Here is a 19,134-nt window from a genome sequence, read left to right on the forward strand (position 1 = left end):
ACATCCTGCATTAGCTAGGAAAGACAAACTTTGAGCCCTGCTCATACCATTCATAAAATAAGTTTCAAACATTCAAAGAACCAAATCAGAGAGAACTTTTTAAAGGGAAAAATGGCTATCTGACCTTTAAAAAGAAAGGCTGAACTTTAAAAAGGTATAAATCAAAAGCCGGTATGAAAATACAAACCTTTAGTCACAGCTTAGTGGGGCAGAGGCAGGTGGAGCTCTGTGAGTATAAGACCAGCCTGGTCTACAAGATAAATTCCAGGACAATTAGGACTACACAGAGAGGTCCTGTCTCAAAAAAAAAAAAAAAAAAAAAAAAAAAAAAAAAAAAAAAAAAAAAAAAAAAAAAAAAAAAAAAAAAAAAAAAAAAAAAAAAAAAAAAAAAAAAAAAAAAAAACTTAAATCAGGCTGGAAAGATGGTTCAATAGTTAAGAGCACTTGCTGTTCTTTTTTTGTTGTTTGTTTTTTTGTTTTTGTTTTTGTTTTTTCAAGACAGTGTTTCTCTGTGTAGCCCTGGCTGTCCTGGAACTCACTCTGTAGACCAGGCTGGCCTCGAACTCAGAAATCTACCTGCCTCTGCCTCCCAAGTGCTGGGATTAAAGGCATGCACCACCACTGCCCAGCACACTTGCTGTTCTTTAAGACCCAGGTTCAGTTCTAAGCACATACATCACAGGTGGCCCACAACCATCCATAAGTCCAGTTCCAGGGGATCTGATGCCTCTTCTGACCTCTGAAGGTCACCAGGCATGCACATGTTGAACTGACATACGTGTAAACAAATCATTCATACACATAAAATAAAACAAACACACACACACTCCATAGAAGAAAAGTTGAATGGCTTGGAATACTAACACCCCATCTGAACTGAGAAGCTACCCAAGAAGAAACAAAAATAAGTACTACAACATGGGAGAAAGTGCAACTTCACTAGCATTCAAAGGCACACACATTAAAGCAAAATGCCACTTTTAGCCTAGATTAGCACAGGTTTTCTTAAATGGCAACAATATCTTAATGGCAAATTTAATGTGAGAAAAAAAATACCCTCATACACTGGTGGCTTAGGGTGTGAATTGGTACACCCCATCTAAAGATGCCATTAGCTTTTGATAATGAGCCATAAAATATCACACCCTTCGATGTGGCAATCTGCAGGTTGTGGTGGCACACACTGGTAGGATTTGCTGAAGAAGGAAGAGGCAGGAGGATCAATGTGGTAATCCATTTCTAGGAATCCCGAGAGGATGATCAAAACTGAGGACAAAGATCATACACATACAAGTTCACTGCAGCAATATGGATAATACTAAAAACTTTGAAGGAAACATAAAATAACAACAATTTGGAATTATTTGATTAACTTATAGTATGCTCAGAAGATGAACAGCATAATGCCTTTTAAAACTGTCTTCTCAGCTGGTTATAGTGGTGCACACCTTTAATCCCAGCACTTGGAAGGCAGAGGAAGGCAGGCAAATCTCTTCGAGTTCAAGGTCAGCCTTGTCTACAGAGTGAGTTCCAGGACAGCCAAAGCTACTTAGCAAGACCCTGTCTCAAAGAACCAAAGATAGATAGATAGATAGATAGATAGATAGATAGATAGATAGATAGACAGACAGACAGACAGACAGATAGAGGTAGATCTAATAGAATTTTTTAAAAAATGTCTTCACAAAGTATTTTTAGAGCTAAGGATGGAAGCTCAGTAGCAGAGGGTTTGCCTAGCACACACAGAGCCTGGGTTTCCTCACCAGCATTGCATAATGCAGATGCAAACCTATCATTCCAGCCTTTGAAGTGGAGGCAGGAGTAGCTAGAGTTCAGGCTCATCTTTGGCTACAGAGTATGGCTCTAGCCTGGACTACACGTGACTTTGTCTCAAAATAACAACAAAAAGTATTTGAAGATCATATAGAAAGTTCTCTAAAGTAAAGTTACACAACAAAGTTCAAATTTATATTTATGTCAGAAATTAAATACTTTTAATGTTAAAATGTACACATAAGGTTTCTATTCTGTTCCTGCCTCTTCTGCACTGTCATGAGGAGACAGCTGGCTTTTCTTTGAATTTGGAGAGTCTCTGTGAGGTGCCCTCTTCTAAAATATGGGTTATGTAGTACAGAAAAAAATCTGTTCCCTGTGCCAATAAATTCATCAATCTCCAAAAGAAGTTTGGGCGGGGCCCATCTGGAGCAACAACAGGTGACTCCTTCAAAGGAGGTAACGAAAAAAATTGAAAAACAGCCATTCCTCTGAAGAACTAAGAAAGGGTCAACAAAGTGTGCTCAAGTGTATATGGGTGTGTGCACACATCTCAGAGGCTAGAAAGGAATAGCCTAAAATACTGGCAGTGGTTTTCTAAGGAGAGATATTCTAGAAAGGTATTAAGTGATAGCTATAGGAAGAATGGGGCCACTTTCCCTAAATTAAATTCAACTTAATTTAAAATTCCCTCATTCCCTCCCTGCAGTCATCAGATTTCAAGGGCTTAACAGCCAAGGCAGCAAGTGACTACCAAATCAGGCAAAGCTCTCAACCATCTCAGTTATCACAGAAAGGTCATCTGGACTGAGCTAGTCTACATTATGTTCTTTTTAAAATGCTCTCCCCAAATGTATTACAATATATGCTGTAGTCAATCCCTCTTGGGTGCCGTAAGAGAAGGAAACGGGGTCCACAGAAGCAGAAAACACACTAGAGGTGCAGAGGCTATATAGTCTCTAGAGAGGAGCCAGGGAAAAATATCATCCTATGGAGACATGTTGGTAGTCACAGTCACTTGGGGACATCAGGAAAGGCTGAAAGGAGACATGAGTGCAGTAGACATCCCAAAGGAAGAAGAGACACAGAAATTCAAGCAGCAGGGGTGGAGAAGGAGGTCATTAGAGCAAGAATCACTGACTCTTGGCTCTCCCCACTCACCAGCCATTACAGCTGCTGACCGCTGAGCTGGCTCAAAAGGACATTTCCCCCGGCCACTCTCAAGTCTTTCAACCTGCTGGAAACTGGACACATCCTACAGACCAGAAGGGGAGGGGCAGGAGGTTTAGGGTTTGTGGAGAAGGTTTGTGGTGAGAATTAAACATAAGATCAAAGGAAGGAAAAGCCCAACTCCCTCCATACCCCACTCACCCACTCCCATCTCTGTACTCGGCTACCTTACTCCTGCCTCCTCCACCCACTCATTTCTTTCTCTGCTTTATTCCTCTTTGCCCCCAGATCTGTCCCCCACACTTCCCCATGAAAACAAACCTAGAATAGTCCTAGAAAATACCATGATGCTGCACATAGACCTTTCCTCTCAAATTCTGGAGTTTGTAACTGCCTAGAAGATGTGCTACAGCCAAAGAGATGGAAGGAAGTAGATACCCTTTTGAGGGCCGGCACTCTGAAGAAGGGCAAAGAAAGCAGTAAGTCTATGGGGGACCAGATGAAGCCCAGGGGCTTGAAGAGAACAGAGAATCATTCTCCCTAAGTTCCCACCCAAGGACAGAGGGGAGGGCCAGGGTTCCACATCCAAGCAGAGAAGGAAACTGAAATCAGTGAAGAAGGACCTAAGTCTTAGGTCTTGATCTTAGGGTTTGAGAGCTAAGTAGCTTTTTCTTCCTCTCCCAGGGATCTCCAGAGGGGTGGGAGGGGAGAGACATAAGAGCTCCACCAGGGTCAGTCACAAGGGACTTTAGCATACAGCACTAAGAGAGTTTCAAGACAACATCTAAAAGTGGAAATGAAGGATGCTTTCATGCTATGACTCAAAAGAACATTACTGGAGTTAGTTTCAAATCAGATTTATGATACAGACATGCCAGGCATGCTGCCTCTAGCTCACAAACTCAATAGACATCCACTGTGGGTCCAGCTTCCTTGATCTGATGGCACTCAGGGGTGGGAAGTAAAGATGTGTCCCCTGAGCTTAATGCTGTCACTGGACTATGCCCATCACTCCTCTCTTTGTGGCAGATGGCAAACAAGGTTTGATTCACTTAGACAATTCTTAAAGAAGGCCTGTGAAGATGAGGGGTAATCTGATGGCTTCTCCAAAGGAAGAGATTGGATCAAAAGAGCATTTTAGAACGAAAGACCCCCAAAGAAAGACAATCCTCCTCCATGTGCATGAAAGAGAGACCATCCTTGCCTGAGAAGAAGAAAGGATGGTGGCTTTGACTACCAAGATGCTCAGGCAACCTTGAAGTTCAGTTCGCACCTACTGTGGCTGCACTTCTCTCTCACCTGAGTTACTCCCTGCCCTACACTGAAGAGCTCCTCCCCCAGTTTACTGCCTCACTTACCTCACGTCAACTTCCAGACTCACACATGCTCACATGTGCGCGCGCGCGCGCGCGCACACACACACACACACACACACACACACACACACACACACACGCACACACATGCACGCACACATGCAGCCTACCATTGCCCATGGAGTACAAACTCTAACCCAACCTACTTATTTTCTACTATTTCTTAATATGATCTTTGTTCTGTCCAAAGTACCTATTATTCTGGAAACCAAACTGTTTTCTCATCTCTGTGCCTAAAACTGTTCCTTTCCATTTCACCAAAGACCAAAAAGATGGGCCTTTTCCTGATCCCTATCCACTTCAATCTCTATGTAGCAATTGGCACTTTCAATTCATTTCCTTGAAATATCCCATTCCTTGGTTCTTAAAACTCTATCTTCCTAGAGTCCTTCCTCCTATTTGATATTTGTTTCTCTAGCTCCTTCTTTTGCTAGCTCCACCATGTTTATCCTTAGGATCTATCTATAGTTTTTCTAACATATCATTCAAACATCCCATTCATTCTTGTATTCCCAGTCTTTCTATGCAAACCAGTGGCCCAACTCCCTGAGACTGATGTCCTCCAAATCCGAGTCCATATTCCATTGACTCCTGGGCTTTCTCACAATACTTACCTGCCAGCTTCTTAAAATTCAATATGTCAAGACTAGCTCCCTCCCAGTTTCCCCAGTGTCAAAACCATACCATTTAACCTTTTAACATTTGAGAAAGTGAGCCACCCATTAACAAATAGGTTTAGATTATCCTCTGATTATCAAACAGGTTCTGATATCAAATAGGTTCTGATTATTAAAATGACCTTGAACTAAGGTATGAAAATGGAAGATGGTCTCACTGGATTTTTCTATCTGTATTCAGAGATTCTTCATTACATTACCATGTCAGCAGACAGTCTCACTATCAGCTGTGGTGCAGGCAAGTCCCTAGAGCTGAAATCTGGGGCTGGATAGGAAGGCTCTCCTGAGTAGTGAAGTTGGAGTTGGTCCTTTGGCCTTGCCAAAGAAAAATAAATAGAAGGCAAATAAAGGCCCTCTCCCAGGTAGGAAAACAACAACAACAGGATTTTCCAAGATGAATGAACCATGTCAAATGCCACAAGAAACTGAAGTCAGATGAAGTCCCTTAGGTTGCAGGCTGGCCGCACAGACAGGGTTATAGAACATATCTAGACCAATCCAGGTTCAAATGCTGGCTCTGTCTCTTCTAGCTACATAATCTTAGCCATAGTATCTAATTTCTCTGAATATCAGTTTTCTTGCATATAAAATAGAAATAAATTATACCTGAATGCCATGATAAAATTAAACTTAATTGTGAATATAAGGTACCTAAGCCTGCAACAGAGTGAGTGGACATTGTTCTTCTGGTGGTCATTATTGAAGCCTAGTATTTTTCCCTCAACAAGTCATGTGGGATGGAGGCTGGCACTGAAAGACAGCACTCTTGCTGAAACCGTTAGCTCCAGGGCTTCATAAGGGCCTTCATTTCTCCACAGTCATCAATGAGTGAGTTGTGTCTAGATCAAAGATGTCAAGGAATAGTTATCCACAGCCTCAGCCCCACTACTCAGGGAGCGTCAGCACTAATGGAAAGCAGGAACACAATCAAGCAGAGTAAGAGAGTAAAAGCAGAAGAAGGCATTCAAATAGTCTACAGAGCGGGCTCACGATGGATCTTGGCAGGCTATTAGAGCTAATCTTCTCCCTCCAGAGAGCGGCCCCTCGGTTCATGAGTCTGTTAGATAGAAGGCTTTAAAGAAAATGCTGAACTGGTGAGAACAGAACCCTGGCTTCACCCTTCATTACTGAAATCTCTCAAGAATAGATAGGAGCCCAAGACACACCAAGCACCACAGGCATTCCCAGAATGTATTCCATCTTGGCACTCTGGCTAGGACCTACTAGGGTCCCAACTCAGAGATCCAAGGAAGAAAGGAAAAGTCCAAGAAGATGAGCTGGGATGGTCATAGCATGCTAGACTAGGAAAAACAGCCCTGCTATCTTGTGGACTTGGTGGTAACTATAAAGAGCTAAACCACCAGTACGGGTGGTTTAGGCTGATAGGATTCAGAAGTTTTCAAATACTACCCAGAACTAATACACTTATCCAGACTTTTATGAAAAGCATGTGGAAAGAATGCCACGAGCCCAACTAAACCTAAGGAAAGCCATGGGGGCTGCCTGGATCCATCCTAAACCAGAAACAGGAGGATGCTGAAGAAGAGAGGGTTTGGGAGATGTGTACTTTGGAGGCCCAAGTGGAACACTGAGTTAGTGCAGACTGCAGAATGATCTAGCCAATATCTGTAGTTCAGGATCAAAGCCAAGAAAGAAACATGGTGGACACTGTTGTGTGCAAAGGACATGTGGCCTTTCTGACTCACCCAAGAAATCAGGCACACATCTGCTGCCAGAAGACCAGTGGTGACCACTGTACAATTAACAGAGAAAGGTCAAAGTTCCAAACATGTAGTTGTGACTAGACTAGACATTACATTCATGCCAAGACTGCCTGGGTTTGAGGGTGGGAGATCCCACAGGCTTTTACCAATAAACAAGGTCTAGAAGAATATGTGGTTGACAGGGTGGCTCACCCCAAAGATTCAGAGCACAGAGCCAGCTGGTACCACATTACAGAGTGGTGACCTCAGAAGTCATGAGAGTCACACCCTGAAGAGAATGGGGTTGGCAGAGGATCCCAGAAATGATGAGGCATGCTATGGAAGAAGAGAGCCTGGGCTGTTCTGAAGAAGAAACAGGCTCCAGAGCTGGGCCGAAGCACCTACTGAACAAAGAAACATGCATGTCTGGCTTCTGAAGCAGCTCTTGCATTTGTCCAGTTCTCAAGCCAACCAGTAACCCTAACCCCACTCACTGCCTCACTTCATCTTGTTACACTTAGCATAATCTACCCTTCCCCACTCCAATTGCCCTCCTCTGAAGGCAGACAAAGGCTCTACCCTGCGAAGGCACCCTTTACCCCCCACTACTTATGCTACATAGTGGTTGTCTTAACCATGCCCAACATGGTCACCCCCAAAATTCCCTTCCCAGCCTCCTACCCACCACCCCCAAGTAACTCACACTGCCGCAGGCTCCCTCTCCCTCTGCCCCTGTCACTCACAATAAACCCGCACTTCGGATCAAAAGCGAAGGTGCCACACGTGAGGAGGTGAGAGGCATTGGCAATGGCGAGAATCTGGATAAAATTGTGACATTCGTCCTGGGGGGGGGGGGGTTAGAGAGGGTTAGAATCAGAAGCAGTGGGTATGGGGAAGGACAGGGTTGAGTATAGATAGTTAGAGGCAGCTGTGGTACGGGGGTGTATGGGCGATGGTGTTAGAGTCTTTGCCTGGACCCCTTGGGATAGGAGCACTGCTGGGGGCTGAGCCAAGGTCTCCACACACACTCGAGACAGGGTGTGGGCTTCCACCTACCTCTTTCTTGCCTTTCTTCCTACAGTTCTGTCTGTGAGTCTCAGGCACCATCCAGTCGATCTGAGAAAGAAGAAGAACTCATTTCCCCAGGTTCCCTCCCCCGTCCTCCTGCACACTGAGGCCAGGGGAAAAGAGACAGTTCTGCAAGGTTCAACAATCTAGAAACTTCTAAGATTCCTTACTCTCTGCACTTCCTTTCCACCTGTGAGGTCCCTGACCCACTAATGAGTAACAAAACCAACTGTGAGATCAAAAACCACATTTTTATCTTTGAAACAGGGTCTCAGGCAGCCCAGGTTGTCCTCAGATTCTTTATAGGGCTGAGGATGACCTTGAACTTCTGATCATCTTGTCCCCCCTCCTCAGTTCTGGGGTCACAGACATACACCTCTAGACCAGAATATGTGGTGTTGGAGAGCAAATGCCGGGATTTGTCCGTGCCAAGCAAGCACGGTACCCACTGAGCGGACGCCCAACCCCAAACCACATTTAAGGAAATAGAATATATCAGAAGTTATGACTGACAATGCTGTTCCGAGTTTCCATCAGGACACACTTATGTTTCTGTGCACTGTGTCCCAATGTACTACAGTTCTTACTAATACATGCTGAAATCAGCTTGCAAACTCTCTGGAAAAGCCACCATGCTAGAGATACCACTGCCCATTGCCCATTGCCCTTGAAACATGCCACTGGACCCTTTCCCCATCTTTATGCCTCCCTCAGAGGAGCATCACCATGTCTCCCCCTCACAGCTGACACACATAAGAAAACCTCCTTTCCATTATCTCCTCCCTTACTGGCAGACAAGGGTGTTTTACACCCTGTGAGGGAATCCTCTGCCCTATCCTCTGTTCTGTACAGTGATGGTCTTACCAATACCCACCACAGACACTCACAGACACCCTTCCCGCCACCCACCACCCACCACCCCCAAGTAACTCACCCCGCTCTGCATTCTCTCTCTCTCTCTCTCTCTCTCTCTCTCTCTCTCTCTCTCTCTCTCTCTCCTTCTGTTCCAATGCTACTGGCTCTGGGTTACCCCACTGTCATCTCTCACCCTTCGGGGTTTTTCCCCAGAGAAGGGCAGGGTTAAAGCGAAGATGCTGTCCCGCGCACCGACGTAAAGTGTATGAGAAGCAGGATCCACAAGGAGAGCAGAGTAATTGTAAGTATGAGGGGCCGCAAACCGGGTGAGATAGGAGTCAGCCTCTGTCAGGAAGAGAAGAGGGGAGGGGAGAATCTTGTCAGATTGACCATCTTGTCAGAAACACCAGGTCCCTAAATGAGGTGGTGTTTGTTGTCCTTCAAGGACTATTTATTTGGTTGCCAACAAGGGGAGGAAAACAGAACCTCCACAAGCAAACCATCTTCCTGTTCCCAGTCAAAGATAACTGAGGAGGCTAGAATCGTTAGCACACGACCCAGTCAGGCATGCTTTTTCTATAAAAAGAGCACTATAAAAAATTGAACAAATATTAAATCTGTCATTTCTACTCATAGCAATGTGATCTGCACTTTAAAGTACCTACAGAGAGTAGAAGTACTTTCCTGATGTGAATTCTTTTTTTTTTTTCTTTGAGCTAGACTATCATTATGTAGCCCAAGCTGGTCTTGAACTCAAAAGCCTCAGTTTCCTGACAGCTGGGGTTAAAGGTGTATACCACCACAGCAGGCACCATTTTACTAACACAGTTGGAGTCCACCTCCTGTCTCACCCTACCTCTTGACTTCCCCTTACCTCATTAAACCTGAAGCTATAATGGATGGATATGTGTTTTTGATATAGACCAGCCTGCATTTAAATACGACTCTTCCCTTACCACTGTGTGCACTCTGAGAGCCTCTTCTTCCTCTCAGGGTGTTGGGAGAATTGCATGAGGTAACAAGTGGACGCATCACCATTTCACAGATGTTCACGTAGTCCGTCCTTCTTTCCTTCCTCCCTTCCTTCCTTCCTTCCTTTCTTCTTTCCTTCCTTCCTTGCATTCTGCCCAGACTCATACTCAACTCATTATCAGCATCCAAAACACTTAACTATTTAAAGTTCACAACAACATTGTGAGAATTCACCTTTGCTCAATCTCTGGTTCTGGAGAACCAAGCCACTTGTGTTACCTACTCTGCTTTGCCTTGCCATCTAGGCCTCTCTGAATCCCTGGATAAGCGAAGACTGGTATCTATAACTCTCTTTGTGGGGTATGGGTTCAGCACAAACTGAAACTCCAGAGGTTCTAGGCTCAGCTGTGACTTCTGAACTCAGCAGCCGTAGATGTCATTTGGCCTAAGCATAAGCTTTAAATTACTGTGACCCAGTTGTGAGTTGTGGTGTCATTTGTACCCATTGAGAAGAAAACAAGCCCCATGCCACACTCATGTCCACATCAGCAACTTATGCTTTGAACGCCATTTATGCTTTCTAGCACCCTGGCTTGTTCCATGTCTTCATAAGGAACCTAAGCCCTATCCTGGTTTCTTTTTTTTAAATATATAATTTTTAGGTTTCTTTAAACATATATATATATATGTGTGTGTGTGTGTGTGTGTGTGTGTATATACACATAAATATGCAAATATTAGTGTCTGTATATATGCACTATAAGTAACCACAGAATCCTGTTCTCTTGGAGCTGGAATTGCAGGTGGCTGTAAGCCACTGACATGGGTGCTGGGAACAGAACTCGGATCCCCTGGAAAGGCAGTCAAGTGCTCTTAATGACGGAGCCCTCTCTCCAGTCTTCTCCTTTGTTTTGTGTGAAGAACTTTGAATCCGCTCATTGAAGTATTTTCTAGCACTCAAAGTAGGGAATGGGCAGGGGGAGCAGCGAACATTTGGGAAATTAAAGTTAAAGTGAGTTGATAGTGGAGGACAGATGTCAGCCTAGGAGAGGTGGGCTGGGGGATACAGGTCTGAATGGCGGAGGGAGAGCATTTGAAAGGGTGACAATGAAATGAAGCTGAAAAGACTTTCTGGGCTAGGGATCAAGGTGGGTCTTGATGACCCATTTGAGAGAGAGAGAGAGAGAGGGAGGGAGGGAGGGAGGGAGGGAGGGAGGGAGGAGATAGGGCTTGGAAATGAAGTGATGGGTGTGGGTGTATGTGCAGTAACAAGGATAAAGGACTGAAATGGACAACCTTGGACAAACCCCAGGCCCTCCCAGGGCCTCAGCATCCAGGTCTACACGGTAAAGGACTGCTGAAAAGGGGGGCTTCGGGAGCACCCTGGTTGTGTCTTGGGAGCTGAGGTGCGAGGCCAGGTTGGGGGTAGGATAGGTGGGATGGAGTAAGGTGGAGTGGGATGCGATGAGATGGAAAAGCACAGGGTAGAGGTCTCAGCTTTGGTCCCAGAGGGGTGTGCACCGTGCAGAGGGGCCCTAGATGCTGCCACGGGGGCTAGCAGGGCAGGTAGGTGTGGGCACCTGCTGGCAAGGGCAGGGCACCGTGCAAAGGGCTGAGGACAAGGGTTCCTGCATCTTACCGGAGATGGGCAGCGAGGTTCTGGGCACCGAGCGGGGGACGCGGCCGTACACCGGGGCGCTCAGCATCGCCAGCAGCAGCAGCAGTAGCAGCAGCGACGGCGGCGGCGGGAAGGGAGAGACCGGAGGCGGCTGGGGGCCCGGGCGGGGCCGCTCGGCCCTGGCCAGCATCTCTGGCTCCGCCTGGTGCCGGGTGGGGCGCGTCCGGCAGCCTCTACTCAGTACCGCTACTGCGGGGCCTCGGCCCCTCTCGGGTACCCTCGGCCGAGCTCGGCCTGCAGCGGTGAGATGAAACAGAACCCGACTCCTCCCATTCACAAAGGAACCAATGGAGGACCGGTTTCTTCCTATAACCAATCAAAATTGAGTGGAGGAGGAACGAAGAAGAGAAACCCAACCCAGGTGTAGGCGGTGCTAGGACAGGTGTAGGTGTGGGTTTCTTCCCCAGAAGGATGGACACATTCCTAGGCCTGGAGTCATCAGTGAGTTTGTAGCAGTTACTCCAAATCCCCAAATATCCATATCTGTGCTACAAGGACCATATATGTAATACTAGGGGAAAGATGTAACTATGAATGCAGGCACCAGATTTTTCAGAATTATTTTTTGTTCCTGCAAGATGGCTCAGTGAGTAAAGGGGCCTGCTGCTAAACTTGAAGTCAGAGTTGGATTTAACTGTCCCACCCCGGGACCCCACAACATGGAAAGCACAGAATCCACTCTCTCAGATGTTCTCTGACTTCCACATGCACGCCATGGTACTAATGGCCCCCAACACACATATACACAATAAATAAATTAAAATGCAAATAATATTTATGAGTATATTAGTTATTTTTTCATTGCTAAGGTCCAACTTAAGGATGGGTTTATTTTGGCTCACAGTCGGAAGATATAGTCCACCATGATGGAAAAGCAGGGTGGCAAAAAAAAAAGTGAGGAGTCTGGTCACATTGCATCTGCAATAGGAAGAAGAGAGCTCAGCCCAGAGTATGACGCAATCCATAATCAGGGTGGGTCTTCACACCTCAACATATAGTAACTCCCTCACAATAGCTCATAGAGGTTTGTCTCCGAGTGGTTCTAGACTCTGTCAAGTAGACATTGTTAACCATCCCAGTATGAAACATCGGGCTGGAGAGATGGCTCAGCAGTTAAGAGTGCTTGCTGCTCTTGGCAGAGGCTCTGAGTTTAGTTCCAAGCACCCACGTGGTAGTTCACAACCATCCGTAACTCCAGCACAGAGAACCCCATGCCCGTTTTTCTGGCTTCCACAAGCACTGCATGCACGGGGTACACAGACATACAAGCAGGCAAAACACCTACACATGTGAAATAAAGTTAAAAATCACAGTCCTTAAATAAGAACTAAGGTGATGTGGCTGGAGAGATGGCTCAGCAGTTAAGAGCACTGACTCCTCTTCCAGAGGTCCTGAGTTCAATTCCCAGCAACCACATGGTGGCTCACAACCATTTGCAATGGGGTCTGATGCCCTCTTCTGGTGTGTCTGAAGAGAGCAACGGTGAATACATAAAAAATTTAAAAATAATAAAGAACTAAGGTGACTTAGAAGTGTGCTGGCCAGAGTCAAGGATGACCACTGGGTATTTGAGAGGAGACTCCACAGAGTTACACCCAATGGAGTAGACCTGGAATGGTGCCATAGCCCCTTTCTGCAAGTAAAACTACCTCATTTCTAGGCAGCCTTTAAGGAGCCCAGCACCCAGGGTTTCTACAGCAGCTGTGGTTTGGGGCAGGATTCTGATACATGAAGTAACTTCCTCCTGTCTCAGAGGGAACTTGCGCTTACCAAATGTGTTACATAGGATTTCATATCATCTCCTTGGCATCCCGGGAGGGAGACCTGAGACAGAAGTGACCATTCCCAGTGCTGTGCTATCAGGAAATTGTATTGGGATTTGCCATCTCAGATACAGGGTTGACAGACTTCCCACACACAGGCAGTTTTTAGCTTTAAAACTCCTACCCACTTAGGTATGTCAACAAACCCTTTACCAGCCCTCACTTTCACATGGAAAAAGAGAATTTAGTAGTAATGACCCAAAAAAGGGAAAAAGTAAAAGTATAGATTGTAGTATGAGCTTATGTATGCAATCTGAATGTTACCAAATTTAAATTTACTATCTTATGATACGGTAACTTGATACGGTATTGTGACTTACTTAAATAGCATATAATTATAAACAGATTTAACTACAACCTGCCTTGCCAATAAAGCTATAAAGAATTCCTACTTTAAAGATCTTACTTGAACTGTAATAAACATAATATATATTATGGTGTAGCTAAAAGAGAATTTGGTGGTGCTGGCGAGATGGCTCAATGGGTAAGAGCACTGACTGATCTTCCTAAGATCCTGAGTTTGGTTCCCAACAGCCACATGATGGCTCATGGCCATCTGTACAGCTACAGTGTACTCATACACATAAAATAAATAAATAAATCTTTAAAAAAGAGAGAGAGGGGGAATTTGGTGGGTTTGAGAGATAGTTCAGTGGTTAAGAGAATTTGCTCCTCTTCTGAAGTAGCTGAGTCTGGTTCCCAGAACCCATGTCAAAGCAACTCATACCTGCCTGTAACTCCAGCACCAAGAGACCCAACACTGTCTTCCAGCCTCTGCTCCCACCTAGACATGGCACTCACTCACACATACACACATAACTTTTTTAAGATAGAGAGTTTGGGTTACAAATAATATGGATGTAAACATCTGTCAATTTACTAAGGGCTACCTAGAAAATTCACAATAAAATTATGATAATTAGTAAGCAATGACCAATAAGAATTTGTAAAAGTTATATAATTTTTTGGTGGTTTGAATGAGAAATGTTCTCCATAGGCTCAGGTATTTGAACACTTGGTGCCCAGTTTGTGGCCCCGTTTAGGGAGGTTATTGAAACTGTAGGAGGTGCTGCCTTGCTGGTGGAAGTATGTCACTGGGGTTGGGCTTTGGGAGTTTATAGCCTCACTGCACTTTGCCCTATCTGCTTTTGGGGTATACTTGAAGATATGATTTCTTAGCTTCCTGGTTCAGTCACCTGCTACCATGCCTCCTCCCACCATATAGACTCTCCTTCTGGAAACATAAGCCAGAATAAACTCTTCCATGTCACTTTTGGCTGTGGTCTTTTATCACAGCAACTGATAGAATCATAAATCAAGAATAACAACTGAAGACAAAGACCAGCTGGAAGCATTACTGATGCCCTTTCTAAAATGGCAGAATTATATTCTACTTGTAAAGTATGCAATAGGTACTTTACAGACCAACAGCGCGTCTCGGTAGTGACCAGATAACAAATCCAGCCATGCAGAAACGCGCTCCTCTCTTTTTGTGCGTTAGTGTTAATGCTCATAACAACTGAGCTGGAATGGTGATGAGTAAGCAGCCCTCAGTTACCTGTAGAATGGAAGTCTGGAAGTGCGTCCGTGTTGTCTATGAGCTGTGAGGACTTTGACTAGCTCAGGCTGAAGACTGCTTCAGCTCCTCATACACTGTTCTGTCTCCTAAGGAGGTCTCTCTGTTAGTAAGTGTTTGCTTACTGGGAAGAGTTCTTGAGCAAAGCTTGACCAACTCTCTAGTCTTGGTCACATTCCCATTAGGTGCACAGCTCATGAAGGCAACTGTGGTCTGTCGTGGCTTTCTTCTAGCAATCTCGTTTCCTTTCCATAATCAAAACTTCAATCATGCCAGTTCTAAAAAATGATATTTGTGGGACTGGAAAGTTGGCTCACTGGTTAGGAGCCCTTGTTATTCTTGCAAAGGACCCAGGTTTGATTCTCAACACCCACATGAAGGCTTAAATACTTCCTCTTGCACCAAGCATGCATGTGGTACACATGTAGGTAAAACATTCATACAAACAAAATAAAATAGATCTTAAAACAAACAAATAAAATGTTTTTAAAAGGAAAGATGATCTTTGAAAATGGTCAGGAGTGGAAAATGATCTTTGTGAATTCAGGAGTTAAGTAGTAATGCTCGGTGTTTAAGAGAGTAAAAAACACCCTACAATTATACCCTGTGTCATCATGAATTCTTTACCTGTTCAAACACTTCCAAATATAATTACTAGATTTATGACCATAGATGTTCCTGACATTTTGAAGTATATGCTTGTACATTTGCACAGAGCTGGGAAGAATTTCTTCTTTAGCACCGTGAGTCTCCGCTGCCCTTTTACAAGCTTACCATGTTCTCCCTCCTCAAGTTTCCTTCACTAACCTTTTCCTTCCTCCCCAGGTCTCAATATCTCATGCAGACTTCTGTATCTTTGAGGTCTGGGCTCTGTCTTCACTCCTGGGCTATGCCTCTCATTTGCTTCCTTCATGGTGTTACTAATACTTTGTAATGGTCAAAAGCAAGTATAAACTTTTAAGTTTTAGGAAAACAAGTGTTTGCTTTTGTCCTGGTCACTGTTCTATTGCTATGAAGAGACATCATGATTGGGGACACTCTTTAACTGGGAGACTGCTGACACATTCAGAGGGTTAGTCCATTATCTTCATGTTGGGGAGCATGGCAGCACCCAGGCAGGGAAGGAGCATTAGCTGAGAGATACATCCTGATCTGTAGAAAAGAGAGAGTGCATTCCTGGGCTTGTTGTGAGCTTTTGAAACCTCAGAGCCCACCCACAGTGATACACTTCCTCCAACAAGGCTACACCTCCTAATCCTTCTAATCCTTTCAAATAGTGCCACTCTCTGCTGACTAAGCATTCAAATACATGAGCTTCTGGAAGCCATTGCTACTCAAATAGTCAAAGTTTTGTTGATCCACTCTGGACTATTAATTTGTTGAACATTACTTCCTCACAAAAATATTCATACCTGATATTCCCTTTCAAATTACTGGGTGGTTCACATACTTTCCTTTACTTTCAGTTTTCTTGAAGAGCTAATATTGTATGTCCACCTTTTTGCCTCACAATAAATTCCTTAGCCCATTTTGACCAACATTCAGCTCTGCCCTTCTTTTAAACTATTTTATTTTATATTATTTTATGTGTATGGGTATTTTGCCTGCATGTATGTCTGTACACTTTGTGCTTGCCTGGTGTCCAGTAAAGCCAGAAGAAGATATTCTGGAATTGGAGTTACAGACAGTTGTGAGCTGCCATGTGGGTGCTAAGAATCAAACCCTAGATCCTGTAGGAGAGCAGCCAATGCTCTTAACCACTGAGCCATCTCTCCAGCCCCTCAGCTATCCTCTTGAAGCTCAATAGTAGCTTTGGAGAACAACATTTGGTTGTAGTGAAAGAAGTTAGAATTCAGAGTTAGAACAAACTGGTTAAAGGAACAGTTTGTGTCACTTGGCAAACCTAGAAAAAGTATGTATCTTAGCTACTCAAAGACCAGTAGCCTTGGGTGTCACTAGAGAACTTGCAGAACTGCAGACCTACTGGATCAGAGTATGCACATTAAAGAGATGCACACACTGAGAAGCATCACTGTGAGACTCTTTTGGAGAGAAGATGCTCGGGTTCCTTATATGTGAAGTGTAGGTGGTACCTGTTGCGTTTACTTTCTTGCCAATATCTCATATATCATGTTTTCACCTGTTTACTCACTGGGTGACTCCTTCCACTAGCATATGAACTCTCTTGTGAGAATTATGCTTTCTTGCTGCCATATCTTCTATACCTAGCACAGTACCTGTACAGAGTGTTTACTGTTTTTGAATGGATGAATAAATGCATAACTGATCAGTCCCTGCCATTTGCTCTGCTGTCATGTGATCACCTGTTATCAGAACTGCTCTCATTTATCGTTGTCCTGTTAGACAATGAAGATATAGAGCATTTCTATTATCAAAAAAGGTTCTATTGGATTGATCTCCTTGGACTTTCTTGTTTCCCTTCCATCTACCTTGAATCCATATTTTTGCAGTATCATTCTTACTGAAAATGTGAACAATCTGTAATACCATATAGAATTAAGTTCATAGTTCTTAGTGCAAATTTCAGATCTTTGCAGTTACATATACTTACATATACATACATATTTATATATATGTTAATTATATACTATATATGCACTATATATATGTATATACACATACACATGTACACACATACAAGAGTCATTTAAGCCCACTGCAAGCACAGTAGCCTTCTGCTCCATAGTGCATGAGTCCCATGGAACTTGAGAGCCAAAAGAATCCCTAAAAATAACCTGATGGCCTTTTGCTGGGCCATGGACAGCAAAGCCTTTTGTTTCTGACTGAGGGTCTTACATTACTATGGTATAGTTGCAGTTTGTTTGTAGATAGGATGAAATCAAATCCCAGGCCCAAAAGCACTTCCCATTATGTTTGATGGGGATTGATTGATGCAGCATGAAATCTTTTGTTCTAATCAAAGAGCAATTCTTCTCATGTAAAGATTGCTCTCCACTTCCTATTATTTCCACATTGATTCCATCAATCCTGATTTAACACATCCCACCAAAAATTCAGATTTTAAGATCCATATAGTATCCTACAAGTGAATATATTGTTATTTTTAAGCCATTGCTCTTCTGATTATTTTTACTTTAGTTAGCTTTGTAATTAATGATTTCATGTACATTTTTGTCTCCTTTGAGAATTCCCTTGGAATTAGTTTCTAAAAGCTTAAAGGCTCAAGTTAGTTAGGCACTAGGGATATAGTCAGAGGAAGAGAATTTGCTTTGCATTAATCTCTGGGGGAAGAGAGAGAAGGAAAGGAGAGTAGGAGAGAGGGAGGGAGTAAAGAGAAAGGAAGGAAGGAGGGAGGGAGGGAGTGGGGAAGGGAAGAAAAGAAGAAAAAGGGAAAGAAAAAGAATAGAAGTTTTTAAGCCAGGTTGTGGAGCTCACACTTGTAATTACAATATTCAGGAAGGCTGAGACAGGAGGATTACTTGAGCAACATGAGTTCAAGGACGAGAGACCTAGTCTCAAAAAAAGCAAAAGCAGGGTCTAGAAAGGTGGTCAACAGTTAAGAGTACTTGTTACGGAGGCCCCGGGTTCCTTCACAGCCCCTCTGTTATGGCCAAGAACCATCTGGAACTCCAATTGCAGAGGATCCAGTGCCTTCTTCTGGCCTCCTCAGGCATTGCCCACGCAGTACACAGACATGCAAGCAGGTAAAAACACTCATACACATAAAATAACACTAAATAAAAAATGTAAAGGCAAAAACAAAAGAAACGAAGCAATGAGGTCATCCTTTTTTAACCTCCAAAAAAACCTTTTCATAGACTCTAAATCTATCCCACTTAACTCATTAAAATCTCTTTACTTCAGCCTCCCATCTAGAGTAACTGCTTAATAGTATTTTCCTTAATTATTTCATAAAAGATGAAGAGATGTAAAAATAATTCTAGTATCCCTACAGTGCAAGTTGAGACATACATTACTTTAACAAATACATTAGCAATGCATTAACAAATCTCATTGGATCAGGCATGGTGGCATGTACCTGTAAGACCGAAGAACAGAGCCACTGTCAAAAAGAAAAAAATAAAAAAGGCAATTTTCTTCTACGAGGGGACAGAGGACGTGATGGCCATTGTTTGTGTATTTCCATACCCAAATCATAGCTTACTGCATGGTATCATGTGCTCGCCACGGGTCTTACTAAATAAGAGCTGGCCAACTGAGGAAAGTTGTAGACACGAAAGGTCAGAGGCAAGAACACAGTAGAGTGTTGCGCCTAAGTTTGATAGCGTGGGGGGCACAACGAAGAGAAAGTTATCTTCATTATGTTTTTGTGAAATCTACAACTGCTCATGGACCACAGAGGACTAGTCTCAGGACACCCTAGAACTTGAGCGACAACTCCAGGAAGGAAGCTGAGTGAGGGGCCGTGTGCAGTGAGATGGCTCATCCTGGAGCCACAGGTGGCAACCAAGGAACATCTG

The 19,134-nt window shown here is 43.9% G+C and overlaps 1 protein-coding gene across 3 annotated transcripts in view; it reads right to left on the reverse strand.

The window, feature by feature from the left end:
* Positions 1-11,547, reverse strand: part of Sema4f (ssemaphorin 4F) — a 28,104-nt gene extending 16,557 nt beyond the window's left edge. The window contains exons 1-5 of one of the 3 annotated variants that reach the window (XM_031382255.1): positions 11,234-11,541; positions 8,816-8,967; positions 7,756-7,815; positions 7,443-7,541; positions 2,935-3,028 (exon numbers count right to left, since the gene is read on the reverse strand). In XM_031382255.1, the coding sequence (XP_031238115.1) occupies positions 2,935-3,028; positions 7,443-7,541; positions 7,756-7,815; positions 8,816-8,967; positions 11,234-11,402 (574 nt within the window). In that variant the 5' untranslated portion in view covers positions 11,403-11,541. Of the gene's footprint in view, positions 1-2,934; positions 3,029-7,442; positions 7,542-7,755; positions 7,816-8,815; positions 8,968-11,233 lie in introns of those variants that run through there. The other 2 variants (XM_031382256.1, XM_031382257.1) reach the window with 2 other exon arrangements.
* Positions 11,548-19,134: the final 7,587 nt, after the last annotated feature.

This window comes from Mastomys coucha, unplaced genomic scaffold, assembly GCF_008632895.1.
Source record: "Mastomys coucha isolate ucsf_1 unplaced genomic scaffold, UCSF_Mcou_1 pScaffold20, whole genome shotgun sequence".
In the NCBI taxonomy this organism is placed as follows: domain Eukaryota; kingdom Metazoa; phylum Chordata; class Mammalia; order Rodentia; family Muridae; genus Mastomys; species Mastomys coucha.